Here is an 18,667-nt window from a genome sequence, read left to right as displayed (position 1 = left end):
TGTCATATCTTTAGAATTAGATTAGTTTTCAAAGTGAAAGTCTCCTTTCTCCCCATGGAAAGTACTTGATGTGTTTTGAAATGGTGAGCAGTATTTAAAAAAAAAAATTTTTTTTTCTTTAATGTGAGGAGAGCGTTCACTTTTCTGCATTGCTGTTCCTAACAAAAGAAATCCTAATAGGTATATTAAAAATTTTATTTTTTTAAAGGAGTTGAGATTATGCTAGGCACTTCACTAAGTCAAAATCAAGCTAAATTCAGGTCACCTGTGCTGAAGAGTTTTCAGCTGAAATTCAACAGGATACAATTAACATTCATTATGAAGTGACATCTATTAAATTGGTAGAACACAAGTGCTTCTAAACAAGAAAATGCTGTGTGAAACATGATTTTTTTTTTTTTTTCTTTTGCTGCTCTCTGGCATATTAATGCAAATTAAACCCTATGTTTCTGTCCCTGAAGCTTTGATCATTCTGCTGTGGTGCATTAATGGTAGAGAGATTCTTAGGCTAAATGTACAGTATATGAATGTAGAGGGTCCCACTGCAATGAAAATGGATTTCAAGTATCTTTCCTCAAAAGAGAATTGTATTTTAAAAGATAGTTTATAGTAATGTTACATTCCAGTGCTTAGCATATCTAAAATGATGAAACAAATAATATATAAAGTAACTCTACAAAGTCATTATCACATCTCAAGAGAAACCTACTAAGTCTTCGCTGGTGTGTAGCATGACTTTAACTTGTATATTTATTTAACCTGTTGTTTCTCTGTAGGAACTTGAACGTGTTACATCATTGCAGACCGGTCTTCAGTTAGCAGCTGTTATTTGCACAGATGGAAGAAGGTATCTTGCTTAAATAATGGCAGAGATTGAAAGGGGGAAAAAGTATTTAAGAAGAAATCTGTAAACCCAGGAAGTTTGCTTGCTGATGGTATTTCCTATTTATGTGCTGAATGGAATTAGCAATAGTAGTTAAAGATACTGAAATGAATACCAGCTGCTTTCTCTCTTGCAGCTCTCACTTTTTCAATTGGGAGTTCCCTTTAAAACAGGAACCTTTTGACAATACATCATTGATCCACAGAGTAGTTCTGTAGAAGGGAAAACGTACCTTCTTAGCAGTCTGTTGGTATCATCTCAATTTCTGTGTTTCCCTAACAATGCTGACAATCTTATTTTCTAGCATGTATTTTGATGGACATGTTAGAATTTATTAGAAATAAGTTTTATTTTACATATCGTCGAAGATTATGTTCATTTTTAACTTCTGCAGACACCTGAATATAGCAAAGGAAGGCTTCACACAAACTAGTTTGGGGCTTCTTGCAAATCAAAGGAAACGACAGTTGCTTATTGGGCTGCTAAAGTCTCTGAGAACAATAAAAACACTGGTATGTACAGTTGTTTTTGTTCAATGGCAAAATATTTGTCTTCATGTTTGTGTAGTTATCACTTTTTTTTTTTATTATTTTTAGCAAAGAACTGATGTGCGTTTGAGTGAGATGTTGGAGGTAAGTCCCTGCCAGACTATTATAATTTGAAGCTATTCTAAGTCTAATTTTGTCAGTCATCTTAATTTTGTCCCTTCTTTCCTTCCTCCTGCAAACAGGCTATGAGTGTGTGTGTGTGGTGAAATTATATTTTTATTCTTTTTTTAAATGTCGTGAGAAATACTTCATATCAAATTAGATAGCCCCTGCGCCAGGGAGTAGTATTTTCTGCCAAAGACTCAATCCTGCCTTTAGATTTGGGCGCTGAGGCTTGACTTAGTTCAGTAAGAGTGCTGTGGAGTCTTCACTCCCCTCCCTACCTTCAACTTATACTTCTTTTCTGGCCTTAGCTTGATATTTGGAAGAAAAAAGAAGGTGAGAGCTGATTGTTGATATGGTGGGTCTAGATAAAGTACTTCTACTGGTATATTACTGTCCAAATTTATATATGGGCTCCCTACCTAGTATTTTATTTGTAGGTGTAGTAGCTTCTCTCCTTATTCATTGAGTTGGCTTTTTAATAGTCAGTTGTAGAAAACATTGCAGCATGCAGGCCGTGACACTGAAAATTCTACTGTTACAGTACATATACTGCCTAAAAATGCAGTAGATACTGCACAGAGCAAAAATAAGGTCTTGTCTTAAGGTGATTAATTGTATGAAAGACAGCTTCAGGATTTTATTGACAACTATGTTTTAATCATGTAGTGTAACAATTTTGACTTGCTAGTTTGCCAAATGTTTACAGCTAATACTGGATGGAACATCATTATGATAATCCCTAGTTACTAAATTTGGAAATTGAGTCTTAATAATTGTAACTCTTAAGATTCTTTGAGTTGAATTCCATCTTGGGTAATACACCTTGTCTCAGCACACTTTCTTATTCTTTACCAAGCAACAATGTATTAATTTACAGGCTGCATAAACATTGCCTTCTGCTCAGTAAGCCCTGTACAATGATTAGCTTTTCATTTCTGTGCTGTATTTTGTTGCACAGGAAATCAGCTCTTCACTGTCTACCAGTAGGAGTTGTCTTGAGACACATGTGTGGGTGTTGCATTCACACACAGACCCTAATGTCTGATTATCATAATTTGCCAGTGATTTTTAAACTTTAAGGGCTGCAACTGCCCTTTCTGGCTAAGTGCAGTTTTAGAGCTGTGCTCAGTGTCTGCTCCCAATAAGGTGTCCCAGATATTGGCCAATTTATTGTCTCTACTCCAAGAGGTTAGTAGCTTGGAATATGCATGAGAGCTGCTAGTAGCCATTCACGGAGCAACATTTAGATAGGGTTCCCAATTAAAAAAAGACCAGACACAAAGCTATAATAACTTACAGGGATGAGCTGCATCTGGAATATATTAGTAATATACATTATGCAAGCAGGCTTTCTGATTTGAGCTCTATTAGACTTAATGGAGCAAGTACCAGGTTTCCAATGGAGAAAGATGCAAAGAGCGGCAATCATTTTAGACCAATGTACTGTTCTGTTTTCATCTAATGGATAATGTGTGTGGGTTTTTTTGTGTTTTTAGCTAAACTTGATCTGCATTAGAATGTTGCTGTTAAAACCAATTTCATTTCAGAAACTCCTTTATGATAATAGCCAAATATAAATTGCCCTTGCGTTTTTACTCTTCAATCAATGACTTTGAAATTCCAGTAACAGCTTTGCATTTGAGCTCTCTGAAGCACGTAATATGACGGATATAATTAGGACAAAAAAGGGAAGCTCTTAGCTATTAAAGAGGGTTTTTCTTCCTCCAAGAGCCTTTCTGGCCTCATATCTAATAGAATACAAAAATAGTAGTTATACCCAACGCACTGCCCATGTTCTGTTGGCAAGATCCTGGGGTTTTGTATTTTTGTGTGTATGTTTTTGTGGTTTTGTCCTGGCATCTTCATGTACTTCCTGATGGATCTGTCTACCTATTGGATATTCTTCTTATAAATTAGGACAAATTTCCATATTTTTTTTCTAAAGTATGTTCTTTTTGTCCTGGGGCCTTGTGTGAGCCAGTTGTCTTTTAAATTCATTTCTAATTAGCTATAGAATGTGTCAAATTAAACAGTGTTTATTTGGGCATAATGTTGGAGTGTCTCCCTTGTCTCTTTTTAGGTTTTGTAAACTATGGCAACAGCCTGAACTTACCTCTTTGCTTGCTCGTGAATAGATCATATTGTATTAACAAAGGTTTGAAAGTTAACTGGGAAGATATTAGTTGTTTTGTAATAAAACTTTCTGACATGTTTTGTTTGAATGCGTAAGGAAACGAAACAGCAAGTCATTTGCATAAGGTAATGTAATACATAGTGTTTTCAGATGTTGCTAATGTTGTCTGTTTCTAATTCTAAACTGCTTGCACATTAAGTTCTGCAATAGACCCTCACTCATTTCCTTTAACTTTACTGTATAGACATAAGAGGCAAAATATTTTGTTCTTAATGTTTACACATAAGCATGCAAGCAAAAATGGGTGTTGCAGTGTTTGCTTCAAAAGCCAAATTAGGTTTCCATTGTATTTTATCCCAAGGAAGAGGACTATCCAGGAGCTATTCAGCTGTGCTTGGAATGCCAGAAAGCTGCCAGCACTTTCAAACACTACAGTTGTATAAGGTAAGGTGACATTGTGCAGATTTCAGCTTCTGTATGATTTTATTTGTAAATGCTATAAAACAGTGATCATTAATACTCATTTTCTAAAGCAGCTTTGATTGAAATTTAATTTTCTGCTTAAAAAAGTAAAATTGAGGCATTTGTAAATGCATAAGCATCCTCAGTAGTTTCTCCCCTCCCTGTACCACTACTAACCAGTCTTCACAATCATAACACTATATAATCTATGTTTGGACTATGTCACTGTTTTGTAACTGTTGTAGTACGTTGCCAGGTAAAGTTTCAACTAAGACTGAATTATAATTGTGCTACAACCTGCAGCCTAGAGATACTTGAGCTAATTTTTTAATAAGCAAGTTTATATTCTGGAGTTGATTTACCTACAGCAAGACGGCTTGTGGAGGATAACTTACCCTGATTCTTGGCAATGAAATTAGCAAGTGCAGAGCTTCATGCTGTCATGGAGAAATTGCTTTCAGAACCAGAACTAATTCGGGTATCTACGGTTCCTAGCTTAGAAAGACTTGATGTTTCCATTGCTTTTTAGAAAGAAAAAAAAAAAATTGGGTAAACATTAGGTTCAAAGTCATAATAGAGATGACAATACAGGAGTAAAATGAGGTGAATTTTGATGTTTCATCCACTAAGAAGATCGTTAGATTAATTAGATATTATTTTTGTGTTATTTTTAATTAGAATTTTAAATTTGTGGGTAAAATTCTGACATTGTTTGATCTCCTGTCAGAATGCTCTCTGACTTAGAAGGGCCAAAATCTATGAAAACACATGCTTTGCCTCCCTCTGTCCTCTAAATGTATGCTTTGCTGCAACTTCAGAGTAATTACCCATAATCCTTGATTTCAGTTTAGGATCTGCTTTTGAGGTATAATTGTTTCAGGATCTGAAGATGCACCAAAAAAGTGTATGAAGTTAGAAATTGTACCTGGAAATAAGCCCCTCTCTACTCTGAAGCCAGATTTCAAAGCTGCTTTTTGCTGTCTTTTTAGTTCCATAAAACTTGTGTGTGGATATAAATTGACTGTACAGCCGACATTTGCCTACATATATTAAAATTTTGAATCCCTTCCTTATATAGTAGTGAATGAAAACTATTCTTTATTTATTTGAATGAGGAAAAATGACTGTGATTTCCCTCAGTCCTTGACAATTCAGTTGTTGAGAAGCAAGACGACTCCTGAACAACTTTTGCTCTGCTTGACTCTACCTTCTGTAGAGAGATGAGTCTGGCAGTCTTCCATACCTGTGTCTCGTGTGTACTGTTCAGTAAGCTCTCCTTAGTACTTATTGCTCTTTCAGATGCTCTGTGGCTCCAAACATTAATCTGATTTATTCTGCATATCTCCTGCCTTTTTTTCTTTTGGAGAAATTAGCAATATTTATTCAGCTTGAAAAGGCAGCTTGATTTCTTAGAATCTTACAGTGCTTATCTGGAAAACCTTGCTTTTTTGAGATTTAGTTTAAATTACATAGTTTCTTTGACTTAAACTTTGAAGCTGCAATAAAAGCTTGAAGTAATTCAACATTAAATAGAAACTTTCATATCATTTAAACAAAACAGAATTTATCTCCACTACGCTATGTCCAGTATAGCCAAATTTGGAACTTAAACTAACAGTTCACGTTTTTGCCATTTGAAATACTTGACTGCAGAAGTCACAGTATTTTAAATCTGATAACAGACTGACAAGGTACATGACAAATAGCTGTAAGGGTTTACTTTGTTGTTGCACTCAAAAGGATATCCTTGCATCCAAGAAGACAGCCCAGTGCATACCTTCAGTCTCTGTGCACTGTTTTACTTGCAGAAGTCTGAGAGAGTATGTATTGTATGGAATAATGTCTCACTAGCAGGGGATTGGGCTAAATGAATAAATAGATCTTTTGCATTTCTGTTTAGGACTGCAGTAGAAAACGGCTAGTCAAGAAAACAGACACGTGCTAGCATTTATAACGTGCTTATATGAGGTATCACCTCTGTATCTTACCATGAAATTTTCACAGTATCCCTTTGATTGTCCGCTGTCCATGTGACAAGAATCAGTGCCTTCCTTTGTACAATCATTCTTCACATTTTTCTTGCTAGATGGTGGTAGGAATTGGGTGTAGCTCCTGAACAGCAGGGCATTTAAACCCTTCTACGAAGCATATAGCTTTTTTATTTTGGTGTATACATAATCTGAAGAGGAAAGCACTTCAGCTTCCTTGCTAAGACTTCTTTGGTTTTAAGAGTGACTGCTTATCCTCCTTTGAAGTTAATAGGCTGGATGTCTGTTATTTTTGTTCTCCATTGTCTTCTTCCTAGGGAATGCTTGCATTATGTGATTCATTTTTGTTTAAAAAGATAAATCAAAGTGTTTTGCCTTCTGCTTGTTGATCAGTTCTGATGTGAGTGGACTCCCTTGAAAAACCTGTAGGAAAATGTCGTGTCAGATAATAGGATGACTCTGTCTATTGCATTTGGGTCGAAATGTTACTTCTGTTATATTGCGGTAATGTGCCTTCTGAAAGTGTGCTAATTTAGATTTGTATGGATGGGGATGCAAAAAAAAAGACTTCTAATATGTTTTTTTTATGAATTAAATTAATGCATTGAATTAAATTCTCGATTATGGTAAATGGGCTTTCATAATAATCATTTAGCCATTATGTCCAAGCACTACCTTTATAATTCTGGCTTAGAAAATACATACAGATTTAGCTGGACACTGCATTTCTACATTTTCACTTCAATACTTGATCAAAGTTACTTTTCTTAAGAAATTTTGTGATCGCACCTTCTTTTCCTAAATTAGTCAGCATAAATGTAGGCTGTGTTTTGCAAACACCTCCATATATCATAGCTTGGTTGAATAAGTAAATTATGAATGTGTGTATTTAAAATTGGTGCTTGAGCCCTCGCTTGAATGGGAAGACGGCACTGTCACAGGAGTTGCCCTAAGTGGTAGGGGTAAGAAACTTGTGGCAGTTTTACGTGGTTGTGTTTCATGTGGAACAAGATCTTTTGAATTTCTCCCCATCCTCCTCTCCCAAAAGAAATTAAATGTACACCGTTCGGGAATGGCCCTGATCTTGGAGCATTTGCTGGGAATTGTGACATGAAGGCTCAGGTCCCTGAGCTGCCCAAGCCTCCTATGTCACCAGGTAATTGCAAGCTGAGGCTTGCCTGGCATTAAGAATAGTGGAAACAAGAAACTAGTTTTCATGAGGATCTGTGCTGGTACACAGATGAAACTAGTCAAATGTGATCACCTGCAATAATCAGAAATGGTTTCTGGAGCCCAGGAAGTTTTTCAGCCCTACATTGCAGTAGTTGAGCAAGTTCTTCCTGTATGTGAGCAAGTAAGTTGCCTGGCTGAGGTGAAATATCCATGTATATTTTTAATTTAATTAGAAAAGGTAAAGAAATGCTAGATTAGCAGCAGCATGTTCATGACATTTGTTTGAAAGTAATCATAGTCTTGTGTTTATATGGTACCTGCTACCATTAGGGGCTTTGTGAATTTTCGTAGGACTTACAGCAGTACAGTTGCTTAATTTGTTCAGTCTGTGCAGAGGCTACCTGTGCATTGCATCATTTTTTGCTGATGTCAGCAGCTTCTGTATTTTAGACCAGTTAATTTCAACATGTAAACCAACTATATGTTTATACACGGGGGTGATGGTCTATGCCGTACCTACTTCTAACGATGGAAAGAAGGAGCGATTCTGTGCACAGAGCAAGGTTCTTACTCTTGTTCTAACATCTTCTTGCTAGCTAAAAGAACTGGAGTAACAGGAAATGCTCATAAACTCCAGCAGGAGATGTAGTAACATGAAATTGTTATGGAGGCTTTTCTGTTTGAAGGCTTGTTGCATGTGGAGAAACAACAAAGAAGTATTGGCTACTCGATTTAGTGTTTAATGCCAGCTCTTTCTGATGCAGTTTTTTATATTTAAACCTTTCTTTGGAGGGTGTTGTATCCAGGTTATCTAACAGAACCAAAAAAGGAGGGGTGATGGGTGTATCATTTAAGTGGAGAGAACTAGGTAGGGAAGCTAGAATCTATCTTTTGATAGTTAACGTAGGACCCTTAGGAGAAGATTCAGAGCACAGAAGTAAGTTGTCTAAAATCAGGTAGGGTGATTATCCCATGAAAACTCTGTGCTTTCCATGCTTGAGGAGAATATCCTGCCTATTTCTTGGTTGCTTCGACCCTTCCAAACAAAAACATAGTAGTCATATTTTGTGTCTTATTTTTCTGGCTGGTGTTCTGAAATTTTTTTAAAGCTGATTGTTGGAAAGGAGCAGTTGTGCCTTTCTTTGTCCTAAATAGTTTCTCTTACGGTAGCTGTTTTTGTTAATCTTTCTATACCAAATATAGCTCAGAGAAGTGAAATTATGGTCTTCAAAAGATTTTTCTGAGAGTTGTGTAAGCTTAAGTCCTTTTTTTCCTATAGTATTTCTGTAAGGGGTTCCTAAGCAACAAATAAAAGTTACTATACCATAGTTTGCAAAGACTTGACAGCCCTGACCTTTCTGGGTATGTTCTGCTGTTTAGACCACAAGTTTCTTGGGGGTTGGGAATGTCTCTGAATGGTTGGCTAAATCCTATCAGGATGGGGTCTTGTCTGGGCCCTCTTAACACTGTTGCATTATAAAGCTAGGATAATGTGCTGCTGCAACAGATATTTTAATTTGAAGTGTTAAGAATACTGCAAATGCTTGCTGTTAAGTGCCTTTCAGTAATAACAGTAGTGTGGTGATGCTAGTCTGACACAGTAACAGCAGGTTAACGATTTATGATAAATTACTATGTTGTGGCTCGGTAGCAGGCAAATGTGTTTTTTGGAAACAAGAAACTTGGTGTGAAATGTTAATATGATCAGTAGTTTTATTTTAGACATTTTTTTCTTTCATTAATAGTGAGTTGAATTCAAAACTGCAAGACACCTTGGAACAAATAGAGGTAAGAATTAATATATTGATGTTTAGTATATGTTAGTATTTAACCTCTAGGTACTAGAGCTTTCCAATACAATGTTATTAGCAATTACAGAATGTGTGCATTTCTTTCAAATACTGTCTTTGGAATGCTATAGTCATTGCTATCTATGTAGACTTCCGTGCTGCAATTAACCTAAATCCTCTATAATGTGTTATCAAACTTATGAGCCCAGCTCACTAATTGTGCCCACTTTACGTGGTAAAGCAGTCAAATAAAATAGGCACATAACATTAAAAGTACTGGAGCAAAGGTATACTCCCTGTATGATGAAGATGTATGGTGGTTTTCAGTCCATGAACTGCTGTGAATTCTTTAGACTACTCCTAAATAGTTGTGAAAAGTACATTAGCAGCATGCCAATAGATTTGGATAAGCTACACAGGAGATCACAGTTTCACTGGAAATTTTAGAGGTCAGCAAACTGGAAGCTGCTGGATAGGGCTGGTGCTAAGCCACAGTTAGTAAGACTTGAATAGCTGGGAAAGATGCAACTAAGACAGATCAGTTTAAGTTGGTAGATAGTAGCGCAAATGCAAATGAATATAAAATGGTGTCTTGCTGGAAATTGGTGGCAAAAAAAAGTTCATGAACAATAGGAATTCTTTTAACTCCATTACTAGGTAATTTTGAGCTGGAACTTGGCAAGCTTTTTGTAAGAAGTTTAGTAAAGTAGATATGTATAATGCATATGTAGTGCATGTAATGCCTACACATGTAATGCATAGCAGGAAACTGAATTAGCTGTCCCAGCAGCTCTCTATGCCTCTGATCATGTGCTCTTTAGAAGGTCAGATTAGTGCATGTATTATCGTACCTCATTATTTAATTCCCTGTACAATTAGAACTTTGTTAAATTTCCTTCATTTATGCCTTTGTACTTTCGCTTTCTTGGAAAGTGTTTTTTTGTTCTTTTACTCTTTCACTGATATATGCTCTATTCAGAGCATGGCTGGTTCAAAAGAGCTAATGAAATGACTGTTTTCTTCTCACTCTTACATAGGCCAACCATTAAACTAATCTTTTTTTTTGTTTTGTTTTTTTGTTTAAGATCACTCAGCTTGCATTCCTGTTGCTTTCAGTTACTTGCCATTTATTCCTTGTGAGCAAACATTGATGTTGCTTAAAAGGAGACATGCATCTTTACTTCCTTCCAGTAACAGCTTTGCAGAGCAAATTCTGCTTGTACTAAAATCTGGTAAAATATGCCATGTTGGTTGGTGAAAGCAATTCAGAGCTAGCTAAATAATCATATTCAAGATTTTTGTTTATTACTTGTGAATTTATAGAAATATCTTATTGTCCTCCTGTGAAAGTATCTTATTTTCTACTGGAATTACGTCTATGCATATGGGAGTAATGTAAGTCATCCTGGGGTTCATAGAGTGTTCCTGTGAAATATGTGCTCTAATTAATATAGAATCATATTCTACTAATTAGTATTTTGATAATGAGTCTTCTCAATAGTTGACTGCCTCTGCTTATGTCCATTCCTTTTTTCTTTTTTTTTTCTTTGCCTTGTAATTTAGGTTTTAACATTGACCTTACTTTTATACTATGTTACAAATGAAATGCAAGGTGGCTATAGTGGAAGGAACCATTGAAAAATGTAGCTGAAAAGATTAATATGCTCTGTGTTTAAGAGCTATGTTCATGGGCAGTTTGATATCCCTGTTTCTCTCTTTGTACAGCTATTCTGCATGAAATAAGAAAAGGAAAAATTTTTTTTTAAATCAGTATGTGGCTGAAATTCAAATTGCTGAGTAACTGTTTAAAGAAGTTCTGAATCTTAAGGTTACTTGTCCTTTTACCATTTTGCTTAGGAAAAACATACAGTTTTTTATTGTATTCTAGTCTTCTTTTTTTCTGCTTAAAGAAAATATTGATCTGCTTAAAAAACCCAGCAAAATAAAACATCCCCAAATCCAACAACAACAAAAAAACCCACTGAATCTCTGGGATTAAAATCCATGAATATTTTGTGGCTAATGAAGTAATTCATGAAAATTTTCCGGTGGAGTAAGTAAAAGTACATAGGGACTAAACAACCATCTTCTGTGGTTTCTATTTGCAAGAGCAAGACTACATTGCAAGATCCTTAAATAATAAGAATTGAAATGGCTTTAGTGACTAGCAGGGAGAGAAAATATCTGCTAGCTGTGTATGTTGACATATGTTACTGATTGGTGTTTTCTTTTCTTGCATTGTTGATTGAAAATTAACTAGAGTTAGGCTGTGTACCTCTGAATATATTACAGCGCCTAAGTGAGAATTATGTTATTAAGCTACATGGTCAAATTCTTGGAAGCTTTGTTAGTTAGTCATTAAGTATATGATCCTATTTTAGTTTTTTTTCATTCAGTGCACATAATAGATGAACTTCATTTATTGCAAAGCTGTTCAGTATTCTCAGACACAGCTCTGATGACAGAACTAGTAATTGTATATGTGTGTGCTTTCTTTTTTTTCTCCTATGGTACTGATCATTGTGCTCCGTTAGTACTCCATAAATTACTTATTTCACAATGAACTTTTAAGTCAGATAGTGTTAATTCCATTTAATAGATGGCAGTCAGAGGGTTAAGAAGTCTATAATTCAATTGCTTGAGCTGCAACACCTGTGGAGCATTTTCATTTTTTTCCCCAGATCTGGATTTTCTTAGGAGTGGGAGTAGACCAAGTTAGAAATCCCAGCTCTCCCATATTGGGGTGCTAGACATTCTAAAAGTAAACATCACTTTGAATTTGACTTCAGCGAAGTAGTGTACTTTTTACTGTGCTTGTTCTTGGAAGTGGTCAACTGTTTGGCTGACAGAAATTTCAGACTGAAGTACTTTAGGCTGCAAGAAGTAACGTTTGAGCACCTCAAAACAGTCCAGTAATGTACAGTCTTGGCTATTGTACAAGCATAATTGTCAGATTGTTTAAATAAACATCTTTTCCTCACTTTCTGTTGTTTAAGTAATGTATTACTTGGCCTGTTTTTATTTAGCGTTTAACACTTTTTTTTTTTCCCTGCATTTATATAGGAACAATTGGACGTAGCGCTCTCCAAAATATGCAAGAACTTCGATGTCGGTCATTATACAAAGGTTCAGCAGGCTTACAGGCTGCTTGGAAAAACACAGGTTAGTACTCATCTTCTGAGTAAGTCACAAAGAACAGTGGTGTAACAGCGTGAAGCTTTACATAATTGTATTTGGGCATGTGAATACTATTTTTTATAGCTAGGTCCGTGTTACTGACTTGTGCGCAACCTGTGCCTTGTATGTGTGCGTTCCCATTTTATATTGTACTCGAATGCGACAGGAATGAAGAAGCGAGGAGATATTTTTTGGGGAACAAAATATGACACAAGGCATGTCAAACCTATACTGTGGACATGTCCTAAAAGTTACATCTCGATGTGCCTAGAGCCTTTTTTTGTGTAAAGCGGAGTAGGTCTAAACTTTCCAATAGGATGTCGTTCTCTTCTGTTGGTGCACTGCCTTGAGGCTTAGGATGATTTCTCTGGGAAGGCGGTGAACCCGTTCCCTTCTGAAGCAGATATGAAGTGTGGGAGCTGGTACTAAGCTCCTGTGAAGTAAAGGGGCGTAAGGAGACGAGAAAGTCCTGGAGGCATCTTTTGTCAGTGATCAGTGTTCATAACATAGTGAGGCTAAACACGGTAGTGTTTTTATTACTATTAAAGCAGGTATTTTGAACTTGTCCTGAAAAGAATTTAGTTGCATCATTATTGAAGTATCTCCCATTTTGACCCCTTCTCATTAAACAAAATGACAAGAACCTTCAGTGTCTTCAGTACTTTTCATGTTTTCATTTGTCATTCTGTTTTCTTTGACTAATTCAAGTTAGGACTAGATGCAGAAGATTGGTTATTTGCTATAGGATTGAAGCAGAATTGCCCGTTCATTTCTTATGGGGGTGATTGAGTTCTCAGCTCTTGTCAGTAGCTACGGATGTCAAATAGCAAGTAGTGAAACTGAACATTTTCAGATCTGCAGGATCTGATAACTTCATTCTGGCATATCAAGTAATTTTTTTATCAATTCTTATATACCATATATAATGATTATTAGCATATCTTGAAACAGTGAGAAAATTCAGTTTCTGAAATGACTAATGTTATGTACAGTTTATTAACAACGGATCAATAGCATAACTTGGGAAACAGCCTGACCTGAAACTCAGGCATGATTATGGCATATTACCATATTGTAATATTGCCAAGTCCCATGTTAGATATTTTTGAGACAAAGATTGGATGCCATGCTTACAATCTCCTGTGTTCAGTACTGAAAAAGACTTACATTGAAAGATGATGGCATGTGACAAATTGCATTTTACTATTTGATTTTATGTTATTCCTTTTCTTTCAGACAGCAATGGACCAGTTACATATGCACTTCACTCAAGCCATTCACAACACTGTGTTTCAAGTAGTCCTTGGATATGTGGAGCTGTGTGCAGGAAACACAGACACCAAGTTTCAGAAGTTACAGTACAAAGACCTCTGTACAGTATGTAATTCTTGCATATATGTATATTCTTTAATCTGAATTTTTCCACTGCTGTAAGTGAACCTTATGTAAGTAGCGACTCAGTTATTAACTCTGCAGCTACTATAGTTTCTTAATACAACTCATAGGCTAATTGAGAGATTGGTTATTCACAACTTAATGCTGATTTTGATTGCACTAAATCTTAGCACTTTGGAGTTAGTGTACACACCATCTAAATAAATGTAAAGAAGTAAATCGTAGAATACAAACAGGAGACCAACATTTCAAAACTCCCATGTCTTCAGTATGATATGCTAGTTACTGGAATCACTGTTACCTGTGAACTTTATTCCAGTGCATTTAGGCAGTATTCACAATTTCTATTATACTGCATTTCAGTAAGGATTCTTGTAAAGATACTAACTTCATTGGAGTCTTCCCATTACTCCTAACTTTGTATCAGATTCATTGCACTTTTGGTATCAGGATAAGGGACAGTGGTAATACTGAGATGCAAAAGCCTGATGATAGGCAGATCACGGACTGGGAATAACCATGTATTTTCCTCTAGTATAGATTTTAGATGCAGTTTCTTGCATGTGTATATTTTGTTTAATTTTTTTTAAATGTTGTTAGAATGAATTACTGTATTTTCAGTTCACTCTTTAATTCTTTTGCTTGTGATTTTACTGTTACACCCTGAGAAATTTTCTTAAACTTCGATGGCGGGGAGGGAGAGTGTGAGATATTTTAGGTGGTTCTAACATTGATTTAAAATTTGAAATTATGTTTCTATCTTGAGTGTTCTTTAGGATGTTTGTTTCAGTCGCAGGCTAAGCCCTCATCATACTTCATCAGCTCAAGGACCCACCCCATCAGTTGCAATTTATTAAATCAGAGTACAGTCACAAGGAGATTAAAGTTCATATTCTGATCCATTTTCTGGTCTTTCACTTCTCAAATCTCCTTGGATTGTATAGCTTCAACTAGTAAACAACATCTATGCATTGAAAACCATTTCATTTTAAAGAGGTGCCCCTTTGACTTAAAAGGCTTACATAATCTAAGAGCCTTCATATGAGCGAAGGTGGATTATGAAAAATTAATTTATTGGGAGTAATTGACATAAGTATTAATGAACAGAATGAGTAAGGTTCCAGATAGGTGGTATTTGCACTTTACTGAGAAAAATTCTAGTTGAAGAAAGCCAGCAAACCCTGATCTCTGTTCTCTGGACTGCAGCCCTTTTATATTTCTGCTTTAAGTCTTCAGAGGGTGGTTTTGTTTTCATTTCTTAGTTTCTAATGCACTTTTCTTCTGAGTATTTTTGCTTTATACTTCTGTATGCCCTTCAGTTTGTTTGTCATTCTTTGCTAATGCCCATTTATTTACACTTACAAACAGTACTACTGAGCTCCTCTTGACATCTTCTAAAATACGGATTGTGTGCTGCTGTTGATCCTTACCCTTTACAGTGCAGAAGGATCTTTCAGATCACTGGAAATACCACATTTTGTAATACACAGAAAGAGAGTGGCTTTAACTGCATGGTTACAAAATTTTTACCTCATTATTTCTATTTGGTTTTCCTTCTGCAAAACCCTCATGAGATGCTTCTTTAGTTATGTGAGCCTGCAATAGCTGGAATCTGGCAGTCTGTATAAAGGAAGGTACTCAAACTGTGGGACCATAGTGTACTATGAATACTGCTGTAATTTTCTTGAAATTTACTGATTTTTTTTTTTTTTTTTTTAAATTTTTCATTACTCTTTTGGTAACAGTTAGGTATTTAGGGACAGGCTGCAGATGGGAAATTTTGGTCTCTGTTACAAACTATGCTGTTCAGTGTTGGTTGTTACCTGTTGCAATGCATTTGTGAAATCAGAGTGCTGAATAAGCTGGACTATCATAGCAATTCCATTTCTAACTTCCTGTAGGAAAAAATACCAACAGATTTTCATCTCTTGCATTCAGCTGTCAGGGAATAAATTGTTTAAGACTAAAATATGAGCCTTCTTTCTCTGTGTCTAGTTCCAGTGAGAACCCTCTTCAGTCTGTCTACACTGTTAAGCCAGGATGCTCTTAACGTATAAGTGGTTATGGAGTACTTACTCTAATTAAACAATGGAAGTCACATAAAATTAAAGTCTTCCTTTTTGGGCAGATCTCCTGTTGTGTGTTTCTAAAAATCTTTCTAAATGAACTCACTTAGCTCATTTCCATTTTACATGGGTAGTGGGGGACTATAGTGGGGTTTTGTTTCTTTGTTTTAATTTTTTTTTGTTTGTTTCTTTTCTGGAAGTCAGATACTGGATTTTATAATAATGTGGATTTTTTTAAAAGAATAATACTTTCAGTAATTCTTAGGCATTTATGTAAGTTATGTGCCTGTGCACTCTGAGTCACTGTTTCCTTGTTGAGCATTTCTTTTCCTAGCGATATGCTATGCTCTAACTCTTGCATCCTTTTTCCTTTTGAATACTACTGGAGCAGGGGAGAGTTCAGCTGCTTCATCTTCAAGTTTTGATTTTCTTTATTCTAGCATAAGTTCAAAGAAACTCAGTTGCTTATTTCCTTAGCCTAAATGGAATTATCTTGGTATTTAGTAAATGATCCTTTCTTCCTGGCCACCTGGAAGCCAATATGTCTTCAAGTATAGTGATCTGCACAACCAAAGTTTAGATTTTATAGCTACTAAAAGCCCTGAAATAGAGTAAGAGCAACATTGGCTGATGAGTTGGCAGAGAAAATTGCTGAAACAGCTGTTGAAATGGCAGGACAACTTACTGTTTAAATGCTGGACTTATTACCCTATTTTGTTCCGTTGTTAGCAAAGGTCTATAGTATCTGAGATGAAAGTGTCTCCATAATGCAGTCACTAATGTATATCAACTGTCCAATTAAAGGGTATTTTAGAAAAAAAAAAAACAGTGTTCTCAATTGTAACTTTTTTTACGTACCAAGAACTTGACTTTTTCTTTTTTTTTTTTTGATGTGTCCAGGATGCCTAATTTATATCCTTGAGGCAGTTCTGGTTTGATAGGGAACAGAACCAGAATAATAATTAATTTTAAAAAACCCAAGCAAACTGAAAAGACATAATGATTAATATGAGGCCTGCAGATACTTTTACTAGTGACATCTATTAATGCTGAAAAACAGTTTTTGTGAGTCCTTAATCATAAGCAGAGTGTAGGAGAATATGGCTTGGGTGGTATGTGCTACTGCCAGGAGCATTATTTAAGCTTAGGAAGCAAGAGAACATGATTAAATACAAAATGAAGATGTGCAGTTTATAAATTTTTTTTACCTGAAAACTGAAAAATAGGAGGGGTATAAGCGATGCACCTGCATTTGCGAAGAAATCTGTCCAGTCTAATGTTTATTCTCCAGCAAACGTAATACTCAAGCTTATCAAAGTTTTGTTGCAATTTGTTGCTCAGGAAGGACACTCAGTGTTTAGAAAGCCACAGTTACATCAGTGGATGAGGATGCAGTTCAGAGGGAATTGATTGCTTTGATTAAGGGTTTGCTCTCTATAGAATCCATGGTTGATTATTTTGGTGGTTGACATCACTGTTGCAGAAGCTGTAACTATTTTTGAAGAGTTTTGTTGTAACTGTAATGCCAAAGCTTTTATATCATCTTGGATATACATTTTTGGGTTAGCATGTGGTACCCACATGGTAAAAGCTACCTAGCCTTGTGGAAGTCAACTGTGGACACTGAATTAACAATGGGAAAGTATGAACTGTTTTCTACAACAGTGTTAGTTTGAATTGCTAACTTCCAGACTTCTCTGAGAACATTTAAGTAATCACGTAATTGAAATCACATTTGTGCAGCTGGACTTTGCCCTTGGTTATAAGCTGTGAGACTGTGCTTCTTCACAGCAAGTGAGATGAGAGTGACTTACCATTGCCACTCAGATAAGCAATATATTTTACAGTCTTTTCTTTACCCAGCAAGACCCCTTCTCGAATTCATCCCTTTACCTGACAATCTCATCTTAGATATTTTTACTGTGTATCTGTCTCTCTGATAAAATTGATACTCTTCACCTAATGAGTATCTTAAATCACAGTTGGCGCTTTGGAGCAGGGTGGATTGGGGAGGTAGGAAAGTGTTGTGGTTTAACCCCAGCCAGCAGATAAGCACCACGCAGCCGCTCCCTCACTCCGCCCCCAGCTCCCAGTGGGATGGGGAGAAGAATCGGGGAAGAAGGTAAAACTTGTGGGTTGAGATAAGAACAGTTTATTAACTAACGTAAAATGTAATACCAACAATAATAATAATGAAATATAAAAATAATAGTAATAGTAATGAAAAGGAACGTAACAAAAAGAAAAAAGGGGAGGAAAAAAAAAATAAAAAAAACCCCAGTGATGCACAATGCAATTGCTCACCACCTGCTGACCGATGGCCGAGCAGCGATCCGCCCCTCCCGGCCAACTCCCCCCAGTTTATATACTGGGCATGATGTTCTATGGTATGGAATATCCCTTTGACTAGTTTGGGTCAGCTGTCCGGCCATGCTCCCTCCCAGCTTCTTGCACACCTGCTTGCTGGCAGAGCATGGGAAACTGAAAAATCCTTGACTTAGGATAAGCGCTACTCAGCAACAACTAAAACATCAGTGTGTTACCAACATTATTCTCACATTAAATCCAAAACACAGCACTTGACCAGCTACTAAGAAGAAAGTTAACTCTATGCCAGCTGAAACCAGGACAGACAGCTACCATCTAAGTTTGTTTGTTTGTTTTTAAACTACTTCTTTATACAACATTCAATCCAATGGGGCACCAGCCAGGATGGCTTCTATGTACTACTGAAGTACAAGTATCTGTATCATTGAACTGACGCAGTGTCTGCATGTCACAGGGGTGGCTGCATCCCTCTTGATGGTGAGATGTGCTGACCATTGGACTGTATGGCTTTACTTCTGTGTCTACCTTGCTGTTCCATAAATATAAGAGGTGATTAATATATGGGCCAATTGGGGGGAAAAAAAAGGCACTAACAAATAAACTTTGCACTTTTAGACA

General features: G+C 36.2%; 1 protein-coding gene across 1 annotated transcript in view; it reads left to right on the top strand.

Moving 5' to 3' along the window:
• Positions 1-18,667, top strand: part of VPS50 (VPS50 subunit of EARP/GARPII complex) — a 97,786-nt gene that overhangs the window by 18,734 nt on the left and 60,385 nt on the right. Inside the window, exons 6-12 of the mRNA XM_050891692.1 lie at positions 777-847; positions 1,278-1,395; positions 1,480-1,515; positions 4,032-4,114; positions 9,039-9,081; positions 12,147-12,245; positions 13,497-13,637. Coding sequence (XP_050747649.1) covers positions 777-847; positions 1,278-1,395; positions 1,480-1,515; positions 4,032-4,114; positions 9,039-9,081; positions 12,147-12,245; positions 13,497-13,637 — 591 coding nt within the window. The remainder of the gene's footprint in view (positions 1-776; positions 848-1,277; positions 1,396-1,479; positions 1,516-4,031; positions 4,115-9,038; positions 9,082-12,146; positions 12,246-13,496; positions 13,638-18,667) is intronic.

The sequence above is a fragment of the Gymnogyps californianus genome, chromosome 2, assembly GCF_018139145.2.
Source record: "Gymnogyps californianus isolate 813 chromosome 2, ASM1813914v2, whole genome shotgun sequence".
NCBI classification, from domain to species: Eukaryota; Metazoa; Chordata; class Aves; order Accipitriformes; family Cathartidae; genus Gymnogyps; species Gymnogyps californianus.
This window is presented reverse-complemented; position numbering and strand designations above follow the sequence as displayed.